This window comes from Schistocerca nitens, chromosome 10 (genome assembly GCF_023898315.1).
Source record: "Schistocerca nitens isolate TAMUIC-IGC-003100 chromosome 10, iqSchNite1.1, whole genome shotgun sequence".
NCBI classification, from domain to species: Eukaryota; Metazoa; Arthropoda; class Insecta; order Orthoptera; family Acrididae; genus Schistocerca; species Schistocerca nitens.
Window position 1 is genome coordinate 145,525,466 of NC_064623.1, and position 17,237 is coordinate 145,542,702.

Sequence of the window (17,237 nt, forward strand, 5' to 3'; positions counted from 1 at the left end):
TAATTTTTATACTATTCTATATAAGATGTTGACAAAATGATATGACAAGAGAAATAAACAAATTACCAGTGAAAGCACAGTTGTAATCACAAAATTTACGACCAAAAGTCTTACAGCTTCAGTTACACTAGAGAATGGCATTTTACTTACGATTGTAAATATATTTCCCCTGGCTTGTTCACGCCTTCCAAATACTTCATATGCTCTTAAAATATCCATTTGGGAACGTAAATCTCAGTTGTCCCAGACCCACGTTTAGTTTTGACCGTTTTACAATGCTCGCGGTTGTACTATGTTTTCATATTTGTCAATTTCCTTTCGCACTCCCCAAACGGTACACCAATTTTATCCGGAACGTCTTTCAACAAATCTTTCCTTTTATGTCTGTCTTTATAGGCAGAATCAGAAGAATCCTACAGAGGTTCCCTCATTTCATTTTGTAACAGAAACTGAATTGTTAGATCTGTTGACGACGCGTGAGTCACCATTGTTGAAAGAAACACAGCAGACGAAGAAAGAAACACTGCAGATGACACGGTAAATGCCCATGCGCAAGTCACCCAATTCTTACCGTGTTTCCTCACTGACCATAAACTGCAAACTCAAGACAACATTTCCCTCAACTAGTTGTTCAGACTCACGACTTCAGACAACGGTTGAAGACTAAGTCAAGCTTTGAGTTGGAAACAGGTGTCAACCGAGGTTGTTGGAGTTGATTTTCAATGTGAAGGTACCTTCAGACTCACATACTGGGGTTACAGTCAGCGTTCTTCTGTACGTCACAAAGTTTTAGGAGCAGAGCGTCGTCGACCAGACATACAAGACAGTAGTAATTAACGAAACATAAAAATGGAGGATATACAATAAAATATTTAACTGCAAAATATTTACCTAAATTTCTGTACTTAAGAACTGTCAGCGTGGCGTTTTGTCATTGTTTTTTCATACTGTCACGCAGAGTTTTTCTCTTTTTATCCGGATGTTGTGTTTTTGTTTATTTACAACATGCTCCATTACACACTATCTGTCATACTACATGTATTTTGTGTGTGTGTGTGTGTGTGTGTGTGTGTGTGTGTGTGTAGTGTTAGTAGTGTTAGTAGTGTTTGTGTTGTGTGGTGGTGGTGGTGGTGGTGGTGGTGGTGGTGGGTTGAGAAGGCAGAGGGTGCAGCCCTGGTGCCGGCGGCCCACAGACTCCTCGCGAACTGCACCGAGGTGGCTGCCGAGCATAACGCCCCCACCTGACGGACGGATCACCGTCTACTGTGTTGCACGCCCCCACTTCATCACACACTGCGAAGAGGTTTGGTACTTAAACCAGGGCACTGACGCCAAGGCTGGTGATCAGCAACTTTATGCCACCACCGCTCCTCGCCTTGCCGGCCAAATACTGCCAATGAAAGTTTTTTCCACAAACCGAGATTCGAACCCGTTTATCCTGCCGGTCGAGCGCCACCACATAAGCGCGCCTTAGAGATTTTCTTCTTTATTGATGTTATTTTGTTCGTTACGTGACATTTGTTCGGGGCGGACGTCCCATGACACCCATTCGAGTTCATTGTTGATCCATTCACTCAGTTTTTTTACCACACAGGACAGCTAACCCTCCGACCGCACACTGAGCTACCGTGCCGGCTTTCCGTTCTGTTTGCTCTGGGCGGACGTCCCATGAGGCTTGTGCAAGTTCATCGTCGTTTCATTAACTTAGTTTTCTTATTACAGAGGGCGCGGCTAATCCTCTCACCGAGCGTACTGAGCTACCGTGCCGGCTAAATGTAGGAAGTAACTGGGATCGATTCCATGACATCTTCACATCTTCTTAGTCGTTGATATACTGGGAAAACTACCTTTTTTTAACCTCATTTTGTTCATTGTTGTTCGATACATTTGTTCGGCATGGACGTCCCTTCACATCCGTTCAACTTCAGCAATGATCCATTCTCTCAGTTTTTTATTACAGAGGGCAGGTAACGCTTTGACCGAACACACTGAGCTACCGTGCCGGCTTTCATTGTTCATTTCGTTTGGTCTGGGCGGACGTCACATGACATCCGTTCAAGTTGATCGTTGATTACTTTACTCAGTTTTCTTGTTACAGAAGACAATCGGCCCTCTGATCGAACACGCTGAGCTACCGTGCCGGCGAGACTTCGGCCGCAGAGGCGAACGCTTACTGCCAGAGGGAGCGAGATGTTGTCGACAGCGCGCTACTGGGAACTGAAGTGGGCATTTTACATGTGAGTACACTATGGCTGCCGTGGCCATGAGGTTGCCTCGAGGACCCCTCCCCGCTGAATGGAATTATTGCCTTGATCCTAAAATCTGATCATAGAAATCAGAGGATATCACACTATGCCAAACTTAAATCCAGAACACCCATCAGGCAGACTTCCTATCATGAATATACACGCATAAAAAGAGTTTTGCATCAACCCGTTTCTCAGGACTCCTGAAGGTAGACGTAGACTGTGGATATTGTATCACAGACATTGACTGTTCAGAGATGTCAATAAATCCGCCCAAAGATGTAAACAACCATGCATGAGCAGAGTCTACTAGACGGATGGATCCGACAGCCGATCAGTTCCAGTCATTCCACCAGGAAGGAGATACACGGCTAGTGTTCCTGTAGTTCAACCATACCTAGACGGTCAATACGGCATTTCGATCGAGTCCCCGTTGTTCAAATAGCTCTGACCACTATGGGACTTAACATCTGAGGTCATCAGTCCCCTAGAACTTAGAAATACTTAAACCTAAGTACATCACAACATCCATGCCCGAGGCAGGATTCGAACCTGCGACCGTAGCGGTCGCGCGGTTCCAGACTGAAGCGCCTAGAACCGCTCGGCCACTCCGGCCGGCAGTCCGCGTTGTTACTTTATGCCAAGGAAGTGTCCAAACGCCTCGGTGTGAACCAAAGCGATGTTCTTCGGACATGGAGGAGATACAGAGAGACAGAAACTGTCGATAACATGCCTCGCTCAGGCCACCCAACGTCTAAAACTGCAGTGGATGACTGCTACCTATGGATTATGGCTCGGAGGAACCCTGACAACATCACCACCATGTTGAATAATGCTTTTCGTGCAGTCACAGGACGTTGTGTGACGACTCAAACTGTGCGAAATAGGCTGCATGATGCGCAACTTCACTCTCTACGTCCATGGCGAGGTCCATCTTTGCGACAACGCTGCCATGCAGCGCCGTACAGATGGACCCAACAACGTGCCGAATGGACGGCTCAGGATTGGCATCACGTTCTCTTTACCAATGAGTGTCGCATATGGCTTCAACCAGACAATCGTCGGAGACATGTTTGGAGGCAACCCAATGAGGCTGAACGCCTTAGACACACTGTACAGCGAGTGCAGCAAGGTGGAGGTTCTCGGCTATTTTGGGGTAGCTTCATGTGGGACCGAAGTACGCCGCAGGTGGTCATGGAAGGCTCCGTAAAGGCTGTACGATACGTGACTGCCATCCTCCGAGCGACAGTACAACCATATCGGTAGCACATTGGCGAGGCATTCGTCTTCATGGACGACAATTGGCGCCTACATCATGCGCATCATGTGAATGACTTCCTTCAGGATAACGACATCGCTCGACTAGTGGCCAGCATGTTCTCCAGATATGAACCCTATCGAACATGCCTCGGATAGATTTAAAAGGGCTGTTTATGGATGACGTGAACTAACAACCACTCTGAGGGATCTACTCCGAATCGCCTTTGAGGAGTGGGACAATCTGGGCCAACAGTGCCTTGACGAAGTTGTGGATAGTATGCCACGACGAAGACACACGTACATAAATTCAAGAGGACGTGCTACTGGGTCTTAGAGGTACCGGTGTGTACAGCAATGTGGACTACCACCTCTGAAGGTCTCGCTGTATGCTGGTACAATATGCAATGTGTGGCTTTCATGAGCAATAAAACAAGCGGAAATGTTGTTTTCTGTACAGGTTCCGGAATTCTCGGTACAGAGGTGATGCAAAACATTTTTTGATGTGTGTATTAAAGCTTCTTCTACACTGCTCTCCGGAGAAGAACAAACTTAGAATACCATAATTTGCGTCTTGTACATCACTTAATGTTCCATGCTGAGACGATACACTGATGATCCTAAATATTATGACCACTGCCCACCGAGATTCTGAATGCTGCGTTGCAGGTAGGTGAAGCTTCAGGGAAAGCTGAAAGATGGCAGGTCCTTTCTTCGACTTTATTCACTCAATCGAACCGATAATTACATGATCTACGGTCTGTGAGACTATTAGAGGGGATTAACAGTAGCTGTAACGCTGAATTCAATGGTAGGTAGATGCATGATGTTATCTGAAGTGGAGGAAACGAATGCTTGTTCTGGTCCGACAGTAACATCTAAGGCAGATGATGCTTAATGGTGCCAGGTTAGGGAATACGGCAGGCTACCGGTATAGAGAAAGTGAAGGGAAGTTGGGGCAGCGCATGACGCACGAGGGGTGGGTATCTCTGGTCACAGCTAGCAGAAAGGCTAATGAAAGTCCACGAAGCGAAAGAAAAAAACAGTTTTTGCAACTTCTTTCGCCTAGTTACGTCAGAAGGAGAGAGTGGCAATTGTTCCCGGCCGAGATGAAGAGCTTTCCGTCGTTTCTGCAGGGATGCTCGTATTGTTTCCTGGGAAGCTTCCTGTAGGATCGGTATCAGCTACGCCAGCGGAAACTTTTGTGGAAACACTGCTGACGAAAGGACACTGGGGCGCAGAGAACGCTGTGTGTGTTTTTATATGACAGACACACAGGATAGCATAGTTTACCACAAATGCAAAACAACAGCACGGTGACTGGGACGTTGTCTGTGACACCAGAAGTCGTCACTGCCTCGAGATGTGCTGGCGTTGGAGGAGCTGTTTGTTCCCGTCTTGTGGAGAGAGGCTGTCCAGTACACAGAGTGTGCACCATTAACTTGTAGAATTTGGGAAGATGTATTATGTTCGAGTATAATGACCTTTCTGGAGACTAGAAATCTACTCTGTAGGAATCAGCATGGGTATCGAAAAAGACGGTCGTGTGAAACCAAGCTCGCGCTATTCGTCCACGAGACTCAGAGGGCCATAGACACGGGTTCCCAGATAGACGCCGTGTTTCTTGACTTCCGCAAGGCGTTCGATACAGTTCCCCACAGTCGTTTAATGAACAAAGTAAGAGCATATGGACTATCACACCAATTGTGTGATTGGCTTGAAGAGTTCCTAGATAACAGCACGCATCATGTCATTCTCAATGAAGAGAAGTGTTCCGAAGTAAGAGTGATTTCAGGTGTTGCGCAGGGGAGTGTCATAGGACAGTTGCTATTCACAATATACATAAATGACCTTGTGGATGACATCGGAAGTTCACTGAGGCTTTTTGCGGATGATGCTGTTGTGTATCGAGAGGTTATAACAATGGAAAATTGTACTGAAATGCAGGAGGGTGTGCAGCGAATTGACGCATGGTGCAGGGAATAACAATTGGATCTCAATGTAGACAAAAGGAATGTACTGGGAATACATAGAAAGATAGATCCCTTATCATTTAGCTGCAATATAGCAGGTCAGCAACTGGAAGCAGTTAGTTCCATCAATTATCTCGGAGTACGCATTAGGAGTGATTTAAAATGGAATGATCATATTAAGTTGATCGTCGGTAAAGCAGATGCCAGACTGAGATTCATTGGAAGAATCCAAAGGAAATGTAATCCGAAAACAAAGGAAGTAGGTTACAGTACGCTTGTTCGCCCACTGCTTGAATACTGCTCAGCACTGTGGGATCCGTACCAGATAGGGTTGATAGAAGAGAGAGAGAAGATCCAACGGAGAGTAGCGCGCTTCGTTACAGGATCATTTGGTAATCGCGAAAGCGTTACGGAGATGATAAACTCCAGTGGAAGACTCTGCAGGAGAGAAGCTCAGTAGCTCGGTACGGGCTTTTGTTGAAGTTTCGAGAACATACCTTCACCGAAGAGTCAAGCAGTACATTGCTCCCTCCTACGTATATCTAGCGAAGAGACCATGAGGATAAAATCAGAGAGATTAGAGCCCACACAGAAGCATACCGACAATCCTTCTTTCCACGAACGATACGAGACTGGAATAGAAGGGAGAACCGATAGAGGTACTCAGGGTACCTTCCGCCACACACCGTCAACTGGCTTGTGGAGTATTGATGTAGATTTAGATTGCCGGGTGTGGGCTTTCCGAGTCCTCAGTCGACGGTTTCAGCTTTTTGGCGCAAAGTGCACTTGGGGATTTCCGTGGACTTGCGTGCGGTGTGAGGAGCAGAGATAGTGTCGCAAAGTGTGGAGGGGTGGAGTTGAGTCTCGTTTGTGGACAGAGGATGAGATCCGGTTTTAGACCTGCAGACTGGGTGCGGAGGTGGATCACAAGGAGAGCACGGGACGGAGATGGGACGCGCTCTGGACACCTCGAGGTCTCAGCACGCGTGTGGCGAGCACTCCGCCCGCTGTAGCAGCAGCTCTGGTCCCATTCAAGTGCACTGTGGCAGTCTGTTCCACGGTTCAGTTCACAATCACCGTCATTCGTATTAGCCACAGTCAGACAGCGTTATCCATTTTTCAAAGTCGCAATTAAAGTCAAATCACCCTCCTTGGTTCAACTTTATCAACTCGCTATCTATCACAATGCTTTAGTTTGCGAACATGATGTAGTACACAGGGTGAAAAGTATTTAAACCGACAAACTCTGGGAGGTTATAGGGGACATCAAAACAAATATTTTTCCCTAATGTCATTTTTTCCTATGAGGATTATTTGAACCGGTAGAGGAATATTTCTCTGGCGGCAAATTAATTAAACAGACCCACACTTTTCCATTTTTTTATAATCAAGAGACGACACATTAACATAACCCAATTTCGATTACAGTAGAGTTTCAAACATGCCTTGATTGACACATAAACAAAGGTTACACCGTCGGATCGTGTTCTGACTGACACGGGAAAAAACTCCAGGATTTGTTCCTGCTACTGCTACTATCCGGGCAACCAGATCCTATTCTGATGCAACAGTAGTTGCGTAAACAAGGTTGCGCATCTCTCCCCACACAAAAAAGTCCAGAGGGGACATACCTGGGGGTTGAGCTGGCCATGGTACGGGTCCACCTCTGCCAATCCACGTTTCTGGGAACCGTCGGTCCAGGAATCGACGCAAACGACGACTGAAATGTGGCGGCGCCCCTTCATGCTGGAACCACATGCGTTGTCTTGTAGCGAGCGGGACGTCTTCCAGGAATTCTGGCAATGCTCTGGCGAGAAAGCTGTAATAGTGCCTACCATTCAATGGCCTAGGTAGCAGATACGGACCAGTTAAACAATCCCCAACAACACCGACCCACACATTAACGAAGAACCGGACTTGATGAGCGCTAGTAACTGTGGCATGTGGGTTATCCTCACTCCAAACATGTGAATTGTGCATGTTGAAGACTCCATCACGCCCGAACGTTGCTTCATCGGTAAACAACACAGAGGATGGAAATGTATTTCACACTGTTCCAGGTACCACTGCGAAAACTGTACTCTGAGTGGATAATCAACTGGTTTCATGTTGTGGACACGCTGTAAGTGAAATGGACGTAACACCTGCTCTCGGAGGACTGTTCTTACATTCGTCTGATTCATCCCCATGTTACGTGCAATTGCACGACTGCTCATTGAAGGATCCCGCCCCACATGCTGCAAGACAGCTTCCTCAAATTGCAGCGTTCTTACCGTGCGACGGCGTCCCTATCCAGGCAATCTGCTAAATGAGCCGGTCTCACGCAGACGTTGGTACACAGCATCAAAGGTCATGTGATGCGGGATACGGCGATTAGGATATTGTTGTTGATAAACCCGCTGTGCAGCTCGTCCGTTGTGGTGCGCTACGTAGTACTCACCAACCATATCAGTGTACTCACTCCAGGTGTATCGCTCCATTAGTAAACAGAGACAATGCACTACTACACTGGCGGACAGCAGTTGCCTGCAACTGAAGATCGTAATACGGCCCCTAACAACTGAAGATCGTAATACGGCCCCTAACAACTGAACAGCGTAATACGGCCTCCACCGATTTAAATAATTCTCTTAGGAAAAAATGACATTAGGGAAAGATATTTGTTTTGATGTCCCCTACAACCTCCCAGAGTTTGTCAATTTAAATACTTTTCACCCTGTATAATCATTGTCATATTGACCTATGTTCCACTGGACCGGTGTTTTTAGGAATAAACGTGTTGTGTTACTGAATTTTGTGTATTATTCAAGCAGACAAGATCCCTTGATCTTTAATAATTTTACTCATGTTTGCGTGGCCATCTTCCACAGCAGCTGTTAACATCTGTTGCTGTAGGTTGTCTCTCTTGAGCTGCCTGCAATCTGATTAAAAAGAATTGCACCAGAGGCGTTTCTCTCCTATTTACAAAGCATCTTCTCTGGTTGTTCTGTAAACTGAATACGTACGTGTGTATATTTTTTTATTGTTTTACGTTAAAAACTGTGATTTCTTTATAAAGTTGGTGTGCAAGCTACTTACGTAGTTTCTTTACATAAGCTGCTCCTTGTCCTCTTGCTAGCAATGAGTGGTGTTAACAGGCTTCATTCAACACCTGCCCTTGGCTGTTTTTGGCATTCTGCGCTATTCCTTGTCCTGCACTATTCAGTTGGCTTTCTTAACTGATTTTCGTTCTTCACTGCCAGAGTGTTTACGCCTATTCGTTTGTGGTGAGTGTTGCCAACCTATGAAACGAATTTGCGTGTGTGATTTATATATATATATATATATATATATATATATATATATATATGAGAGAGATAGAGAGTGAAATTGTCTCGTATGTAGGCAGAGACGTGAGAGGAGTGGTGTTTTCTTCTCTCCCCCCTTTTTTTTTTGCAAGGGGGGGGGGGGCATGATAGGGAGGAAAGACAGGAATGGAATTTCACAGTGATTACGAGAAAAACCACTCCTTTCACGTCTCTACCAGACACTTTCTGTGTCTCTGTGTCTCTCTCTCTCTCTCTCTCTCTCTCTCTCTCTCTCTCTGTCTCACACACACGCAAATTCGTTTCATAGGTTGGCAACACTCACCACAAACGAATAGGCGTGAACACTCTGGCAGTGAAGAACGAAAAACAGTTAAGAAAGCCAACTGTGAATAGTGCAGGACAAGGAATAGCGCAGAATGCCAAAAACAGCCAAGGGCAGGTGTAAAATGATGCCTGTCGACACCAATCACTGGTAGCAAGAGGAGAAGGAGCAGATTATGTAAAGAAACAACGTAAGTAGCTTGAACGCCAACTTTATAAAGAAAACACTGTTTTTAACGTAAAACAATAAAAAAAATATACACTTGTGTATTCAGTTTATAGAATAACCACAGAAGATACTTTGTAAATAGGAGAGAAACGCGTCTGGTGTAATTCGTTTTAATCAGACTGCAGTCAGCTGAAGACAGATAATCTATGGCAACAGATTTAATAATTTTATTTACCTATGTGGGAAATAAAATGAGAGTTCTTGGAGTAAAGGAAAAATACATTGTGTCGTCTTCATTTCAGCTATACGGGGCCACATTTTATAGTCATCCACGGTTAAACGCATTTTGTGTAATTTTCACAGCAGAGTCACTGAAAGGGATACTACTCGCTGACGACATTGCTACGCTGCGTGAAAGTGAAAAAGAATTACGTGATATTCTGAATAGAATCAACAGTCTAATCAGTACATAATATTGACTGAGAGTAAATTGAAGAAAGACGAAAGTAATGAGAAGTAGCAGAAATGAGAACAGCGAGAAACTTCACACCAGGATTGATGGTCACTAAGTAGATGAATTTAAGAAATTCTACTACCTTGGGAAATAACAAATGACGGGCGGAGCAAGGAGGACATCAAAAGCAGACGAGCACTGGCAAAAAGAGTCTTCCGGCCAAGAGAGGTCCACTGGTATCAAACATAGGGCTTAATTTGAGGAAGAAATTTCTGAGAATGTACGTCTGGAGCACAGTATTGTATGGCAGTGAAACGTAGGCTGGGGGAAAACCGGTACAGAAGAGCTTCGAAGAATTTGACATGTGGTGCTACAGACGAATGCTCAAGATGAGGTGCACTGACAACGTAAGGAACGAGGAGGTTCTGTGGAGAATATGTAGAAGGGACAGGATGATAGGACATCTTTTCAGTACTTGAGCGGTACTAGGGACAGCTGTAGAGAGCAAAAGCGGTAGAGGAAGACTGAGATTGGAATCAGCAAATAATTGAGGGTGTAGGTTGCAACTGCTGGTCTGAAATGAAGAGGTTGGCACAGGAGAGGAATTCGTGGCTGGCCGCAGCAAACCATTCGGAAGACTTATGACTTAAAAAAATAAATAAATAAAAAATAAAAGAAAACCCCAGACATACTGAGTGGTAGAGTTTCGTTAGAGATACCCATGCGCCTTCCCATCATAGAGACGTGTTGTAAAGTATATAAGCCGAGCAGATACAAATGGGGAATCACTCTAGCCACGGTACTCGCCACAGGCCTGGTAATTAATGAACATAAGCGACTTCGACAAACGCAAGATTGTTATGCCGTGGCAGCAGGCAACCAATACCTCAGAAATGGCGAAGCCGGGCGACCGTTCGCTTGCTACTGTCTTGAGCAACCACGAATAGTGGATGAAGGACGGTGAAATCGTGGGGAGGAGACAAGTTGTTGGACATCAGTGCCTAAAACCAGAACGTAAAGATCGCTCTCTAAAGCAAGATGGGCAACGAGGTGTGGCAGGTGTGACGGCAGAGTTCAACGCTGGCGCAAGCGCACGTTTTCCGGTGCTCTCTGTTCAGCGCGCGTTGCTGAGGACGCGGCAGACGACGCCTGTGTGCTCCCATGTTGACTCACCGACATCGCCAATTGCGACTACTGTGGACGCGGACTCGTCGAGACTGGTCTGTAGCTGATGGCACACACTGCAGCCACCAGCTATGCACACACTAACTACCGGGCGCAACCCCTGCATATGAACCTGGCACCACGACGTACCTACAGAGCGAGTTTTTGAGTACGTGCCACGAAGAGTCGCTGCTCCCTTGCATCCTAAAGGTGGACCAATACACATCTGGTCACAGTTTTAGGGCTTATCTGCGTATTTAGGTATTGCAGATTCTTCTAGGGCGCTTAGTTTGTTAATGGAGTTGCAAGACACGACAGCTACAGGCTAATAGCTCAACTTGCTGGTGCTCTCCAATACCAGCACCATCACCAACAATAAATCCGATAAAAATTTCAAAAATATTGACTACCTTCTATGGACGCTCTCGTAGTACATTTTGTGATCGCAGTCGCGAAATATGGAAGGTAGTGGGTACTCTTCATCTCAGTGGTGCTTTCCAGCACTACCACAACCGAGAACATAAAAAAATGTAGAATGAAATCCAGAACAATACAGAAACTTGAAGCCAGGAGAAGGCGGGGGAACATTCTCACGCTGCAGTTTGGAATACCGTAGCTCATACCAAACAGCTCAGCTTGTTGGTGTTCTCTAAAAGTGCCACAACCGAAGACGGCAGAAAGTCTAATACGAAGCCTCGGAATAGTGGACCACATGTGGAACCTAGGGGCCATCTTCTTCCGGCACGACTTGTGACGGCTGTCAACTACTATGTCTGCATGGGGAACTAGAGGCGAATTTCGCGTAAAATTTGTCATAGACCACTTTGAATACTATTTCTGTTCTAGTTATTGTCGTAGCGGCCTCTTATCACTTAGAGGGCCCGCACAACATACAAGCAAGGTGGGCTGCCGACCTCCCTTCAAGAGTTCATATCAAAACATCGCCAGTGAATGTAAACATCAACAGACTTTCCTCATAAACACGGTTCTACTTCGTGAAAAGCCATTTGACGGAGAGCCAACAATTGGAAGTAATGTGACCAAGTGTATCGCTCCGCAGAATCGGTGTTATAAGCATGCCAGAAGAGTCAGACCGTCAGTGTGTACCTACAGCTAGAACAGCTCTGGCCAATACCTTCACCAGCTCTAGCCAAGTAAACACTCGCCGTAGTCTTTTGTAGAAATTTGTATCTTCTTGGGCGTAACGCCACTTTGGAACTATGTAGCGTAGTATTTTGGTTGCTATTATTTCTTTTCATTGTCTTGTAACTTTTATCGAGCTTTCGCCACCATTATATTGTTTCTTGTTGTTCTTGAGTTTGGAAATTGTGCACGCCAACAAGGCGTTTTAGTTAAATAAAGCGTGTTCGATCTTCACCGTTAGTTCTTTCCTGCCGGCCGTAAGACACTAGAGTTATGGATCAGTGCCTTGGCGAAACTACTTTAAGGAGTAATTCCTAATCCTGTATTGCATGCTGTTGCCATTTTGCAACAAACCGTAAATTTATGTATAATAATTAAGGATATCACTTGTATGTCCGTAATGTTTCCATATGGCAACACACACAGTCTCGCCCCATCGAGCTAGACTTTGTTAGGCACCGTAATGTTGGTAGAAACAGTTAAATCAATAATCTTTGCTAAAGGTCGAGTGTAGTTAAACACACGCGACAGCAGCTGAAAGAGTGAAGCATTTCTGCCTCTTAGATTACACCTAGTTAGGCTTTAAGGTGTGACTAATGACCTCAGCAGTTGAGTCCCATAGTGCTCAGAGCCAGTCAGAGCTTTAAGGTGTGTAAAATGATACTTAATAATGGGAGTTTGTTTCCCTGTCTCTGTTATTGGCAGCAAATCTAAAGTAATGAATAAATCAAAATTTCAATGTTCAAGCTGTTACATAGTATTTTGTCTATCTGACCCTACCCTCAAATATTTTTTCAATAAAACTGGTTTCCTAAAGAAATCTTGCAGTAGTGGGTTAAATGGTTGCCCTAACTGAAATACTTGTTTTTAAAGCTTCTTGATGTTGCTCTCCAGCACAGCTATCACGATCAACAACAAGTCCAGTCTGAAGCCTCAAATTGTGGTCCACGTAAGGAAACATTGACGCATCCTAGCATAGCGTGCCTTGGGACTGCAGTTGTGCGACCTGGAAACTAGTGGGTGGCAGTGCACTACAGCAGTCATCTCCACCACCATCACCAACAAGTCTGACGTGTTAAAATACCAGCCCACTAATGGAACCGTGGGTCATGGCAGCTACTCATACTTTGTGTTCTTGGGGAACTAGAGCCAACACAAGCGGGAAATTTGTCATAGACCACTTTGCAGACTATTGTAAGTAGGCTGTTTAGGTTTTTTTTTATTGGTAACGCCACCTCAGTATGAAAATCACCGGCTGTGCTGTGTGCAGTCTGTGGCTGATTTGCATTGTTGTAATACTCAACCATTGTAGTGTTAGGCAGCTGGCTGTGAACAGCGCGTAACGTTGCGCAGTTGGAGGTGAGCCGCCAGCAGTGGTGGATGTGGGGAGAGAGATGGCGGAGTTTTTTAATTTGTCATGATATCAAGGTAAATACATTGTTTGTTCTCTATTAATATCTTTCATTTGCTAACTATCCCTATCAGTAGTTAGTGCCTTCCATAGTTTGAATCTTTTATTTAGCTGGCAGTAGTGGCGCTCGCTGTATTGCAGTAGCTTGAGCAGCGAAGATTTTTGTGAGGTAAGTGATTTGTGAAAGGTATAGTTTAATGTTAGTCAGGGCCATTCTCTTGTAGAGAATTTTGAAAGTCAGATTGCGTTGCGCTAAAAAAATATTGTGTGTCAGGTTAAGCACAGTCTTGAAATATTGTTGAAAGGGGACGTTTCACTATTTCTGTTCCAGTTATTGACCAGTGCCTTGGCAAAACTGCTGTAAGAACTAAAACTTAAATCGTTGTTCCAACTAGTATCTACATCTACATCTACATGATTAGTCTGCAATTCACATTTAAGTGCTTGGCAGAGGGTTCATAGAACCTCAATCATACTATCTCCGTACCATTCCACTCCCGAACAGCGCGCGGGAAAAACGAACACCTAACCCTTTTTGTTCGAGCTCTGATTTCTCTTATTTTATTTTGACGATCGTTCCTACCTATGTAGGTTGGGCTCAACAAAATATTTTCGCATTCGGAAGAGAAAGTTGGTAACTGAAATTTCGTAAATAGATCTCGCCGCGATGAAAAACGTCTTTGCTTTAATGACTTCCATCCCAACTCGCGTATTATATCTGCCACACTCTCTCCGCTATTATGTGATAATACAAAACGAGCTGCCCTTTTTAGCACCCTTTCGATGTCCTCCGTCAATCCCATCTGGTAAGGATCCCACACCGCGCAGCAATATTCTAACAGAGGACGAACGAGTGTAGTGTAAGCTGTCTCTTTAGTGGACTTGTTGCATCTTCTAAGTGTCCTGCCAATGAAACCTTTGGCTCGCCTTCCCCACAATATTATCTATGTGGCCTTTCCAACTGAAGTTGTTCGTAATTTTTACACCCAGGTACTTAGTTGAATTGACAGCCTTGAGAATTGTACTGTTTATCGAGTAATCGAATTCCAACGGATTTCTTTTGGAACTCATGTGTATCACCTCACACTTTTCGTTATTTAGCGTCAACTGCCACCTGCCACACCATACTGCAATCTTTTCTAAACCGCTTTGCAACTGATACTGGTCTTCGGATGACCTTACTAGACGGTAAATTACAGCATCATCTGCGAACAACGTAAGAGAACTGCTCAGATTGGCACTCAGGTCATTTATATAGATCAGGAACAGCAGAGGTCCCAGGACGCTTCCCTGGGGAACACCTGATATCACTTCAGTTTCATTCGATGATTTGCCGTCTATTACTACGAACTGCGACCTTCCTGACAGGAAATCACGAATCCAGTCGCACAACTGAGACGATACCCCATAGGCCCGCAGCTTGATTAGAAGTCGCTTGTGAGGAACGGTGTCAACCTTTCCGGAAATCTAGAAATACGGAATCAACTTGAGATCCCCTGTCGATAGCGGCCATTACTTCGTGAGAATAAAGAGCTAGCTGCGTTGCACAAGAACGATGTTTTCTGAAACCATGCTGATTACGTATCAATAGATCGTTCCCCTCGAGGTGATTCATAATGTTTGAATACAGTATATGCTCAAAAACCCTACTGCAAACCGACGTCAATGATATAGGTCTGTAGTTCGATGGATTACTCCTACTACCCTACGTGAAGAAGAACTTGCATCTAAGGCACCTCGATTATGCTATCCAACACTACCACCACCACCAACAGCAAATCTAAATGCCAGAATAACACGTAGGGGATATCTTGTCGTGCACTGCCCAGTGACTCCAATTGTGGGACATGGCAGGTAGTAATTAGAAGTTTAGTTCAATGGTGCTCTCCAGTACTATACCACCATCAACAATGAACCTAACGTTTTAAAACAGCGTCACAAAGGGAGCCTAGAGGGCATCCTCTCATAATATGAGTTGTGTCTGTAGCTGTGGGACATGGGAGCTAGTATGTATGAACAGGAAAGATGAAATTTTTTCATAGATCAGTTTACAGATTTTTTCTGCTCTAGTCATCGATTAGTGCCATGGGGAGACTTCTGCAGGAAGAAAATCTGAGATGTGTGTCCCAAATGGAACATGAAGAAGAGCTTCCTTATAACAACTTCATGGTGCTCTGTAGCACTACTACCACCGACATCAACAAATTCAGTGTGAAGTCTCAATTAGTCCACATATGCAACCCTGGGGACATTCTCTGATGGGACATCTTTTGGCTGTATTTGTGAGACACAGCAATTACTGGCTGACTGTTTACCTCAGTAGTGCTATACAGCACTAGTACCACCATCAACAGCAAATCAAAATAGAGGTACACATGTAGAACATTATGCGCATACTCCCATAGCGTGATGATTGTATGCATTTCTGACACATGGAAGTTAGTGGGTACCTCTCCAACTTCATGGTGATCTCCAGAGCTGCTTCGACCACCAACAAAGAATCGTCTGAAGTCCCAGAACAGTGGTCTACAGATGAAACTTGGTGGGCGTCCTCTAGTTGCACGATTTGCGACCTCACAGACCAGTGGGTGGTGGCTCACCTTGATGATGCTCTCCAGGACCCTGAGGCTGGCCAGCTCTGCGAGGCTGGGAGCACGCAGGTAGTCGCCGCCCTCGCCGAAGACGTCCTTCAGCTCCCGCCGGGCCGCGTCCTGCCACTCTGGGTGGAGCGCGAGCAGCGCCAGCGCGTAACTGATGCACACAGCCGTCGTGTCGGTGGCGGTCACCGTCATAGTCACCAGCTGAAAAAGCGGCAACACCATTCCAGACTAACACCATTCCAAAGCCAGCAGTGAACGAGGAGAGAAAAATTGTTAAAACTATTATACAAGGAATGATAGCGGTTCAGAAAGGTCTGCTTATTTTACGTTTGTAGTATAGTGCATTGAATACACGATTTAAGTTGCAAGTGAGTTGTGGACACAACAGTGTGACATCTAGCACACAGAACTGCCGACTCTGGCAACAACAGGTGCCCTGAATGACATTTTCACTCTGCAGCGGAGTGTGCGCTGGTATGAAACTTCCTGGCAGATTAAAACTGTGTGCCAGACGGAGAGTCGAACTCGGCACCTTTGCCTTTCACGGGCAAGTACTGTATCAACTGAGCTAACCAAGCACGACTCACGACGCGTCCTCAGGACGGTAGGAGACGAGGCACTGGCGGAAGTAAAGCTGTGAGGACGGGTCGTGAGTCGTGCTTTGGTAGCTCAGTCCGTAGAGCACTTGCCCGCGAAAGGCAAAGGTTCCGAGTTCGAGTCTCGGTCCAGCACACAGTTTTAATCTGCCAGGAAGGTTTCACAACAGTGGCCCTAACTGGGCTTGTTATCGAGTCGAAGTAGCCGCATGGGTCCGCCACTTGCTGTCGCCTGCCTTCCCTTTGTTCTGACAGCAAAGGGATAATGTGGTGGTGTAAAGCCCCTGATCATCACTTCATCAGTCTCTGCGCTGATATCCTGGCTGAAATTCCAAACCTCTCCAAATAGTCTTATGAACTGAGAACATCTGACACTGGTGATGTGAACCGTTCGTCGGATGGGGACATTAAGCTCACGAGGGGACTACGAACTTCCCCTTACCGATTTGATTCATACTGACAGGATGTGTAGGGCACAAATAGGACGTCAACGTGTGCAAATAGGGAGACGCAACTATCAACCGTTTTCATGAGATTCTGATTTGAAAATTTTAGGCGTCCTTATACAGGGAGTTTCACAATTTATGTTGCTCAC

At 45.4% G+C, this 17,237-nt stretch overlaps 1 protein-coding gene across 1 annotated transcript in view; it reads right to left on the minus strand.

Moving 5' to 3' along the window:
- The window catches only part of LOC126209940 (cytochrome P450 4c3-like), a 35,223-nt gene extending 18,985 nt beyond the window's left edge, over positions 1-16,238 (minus strand). The window contains exon 1 of the mRNA XM_049939057.1: positions 16,047-16,238. Coding sequence (XP_049795014.1) covers positions 16,047-16,238 — 192 coding nt within the window. The remainder of the gene's footprint in view (positions 1-16,046) is intronic.
- Between the last annotated feature and the right edge of the window lie 999 nt (positions 16,239-17,237).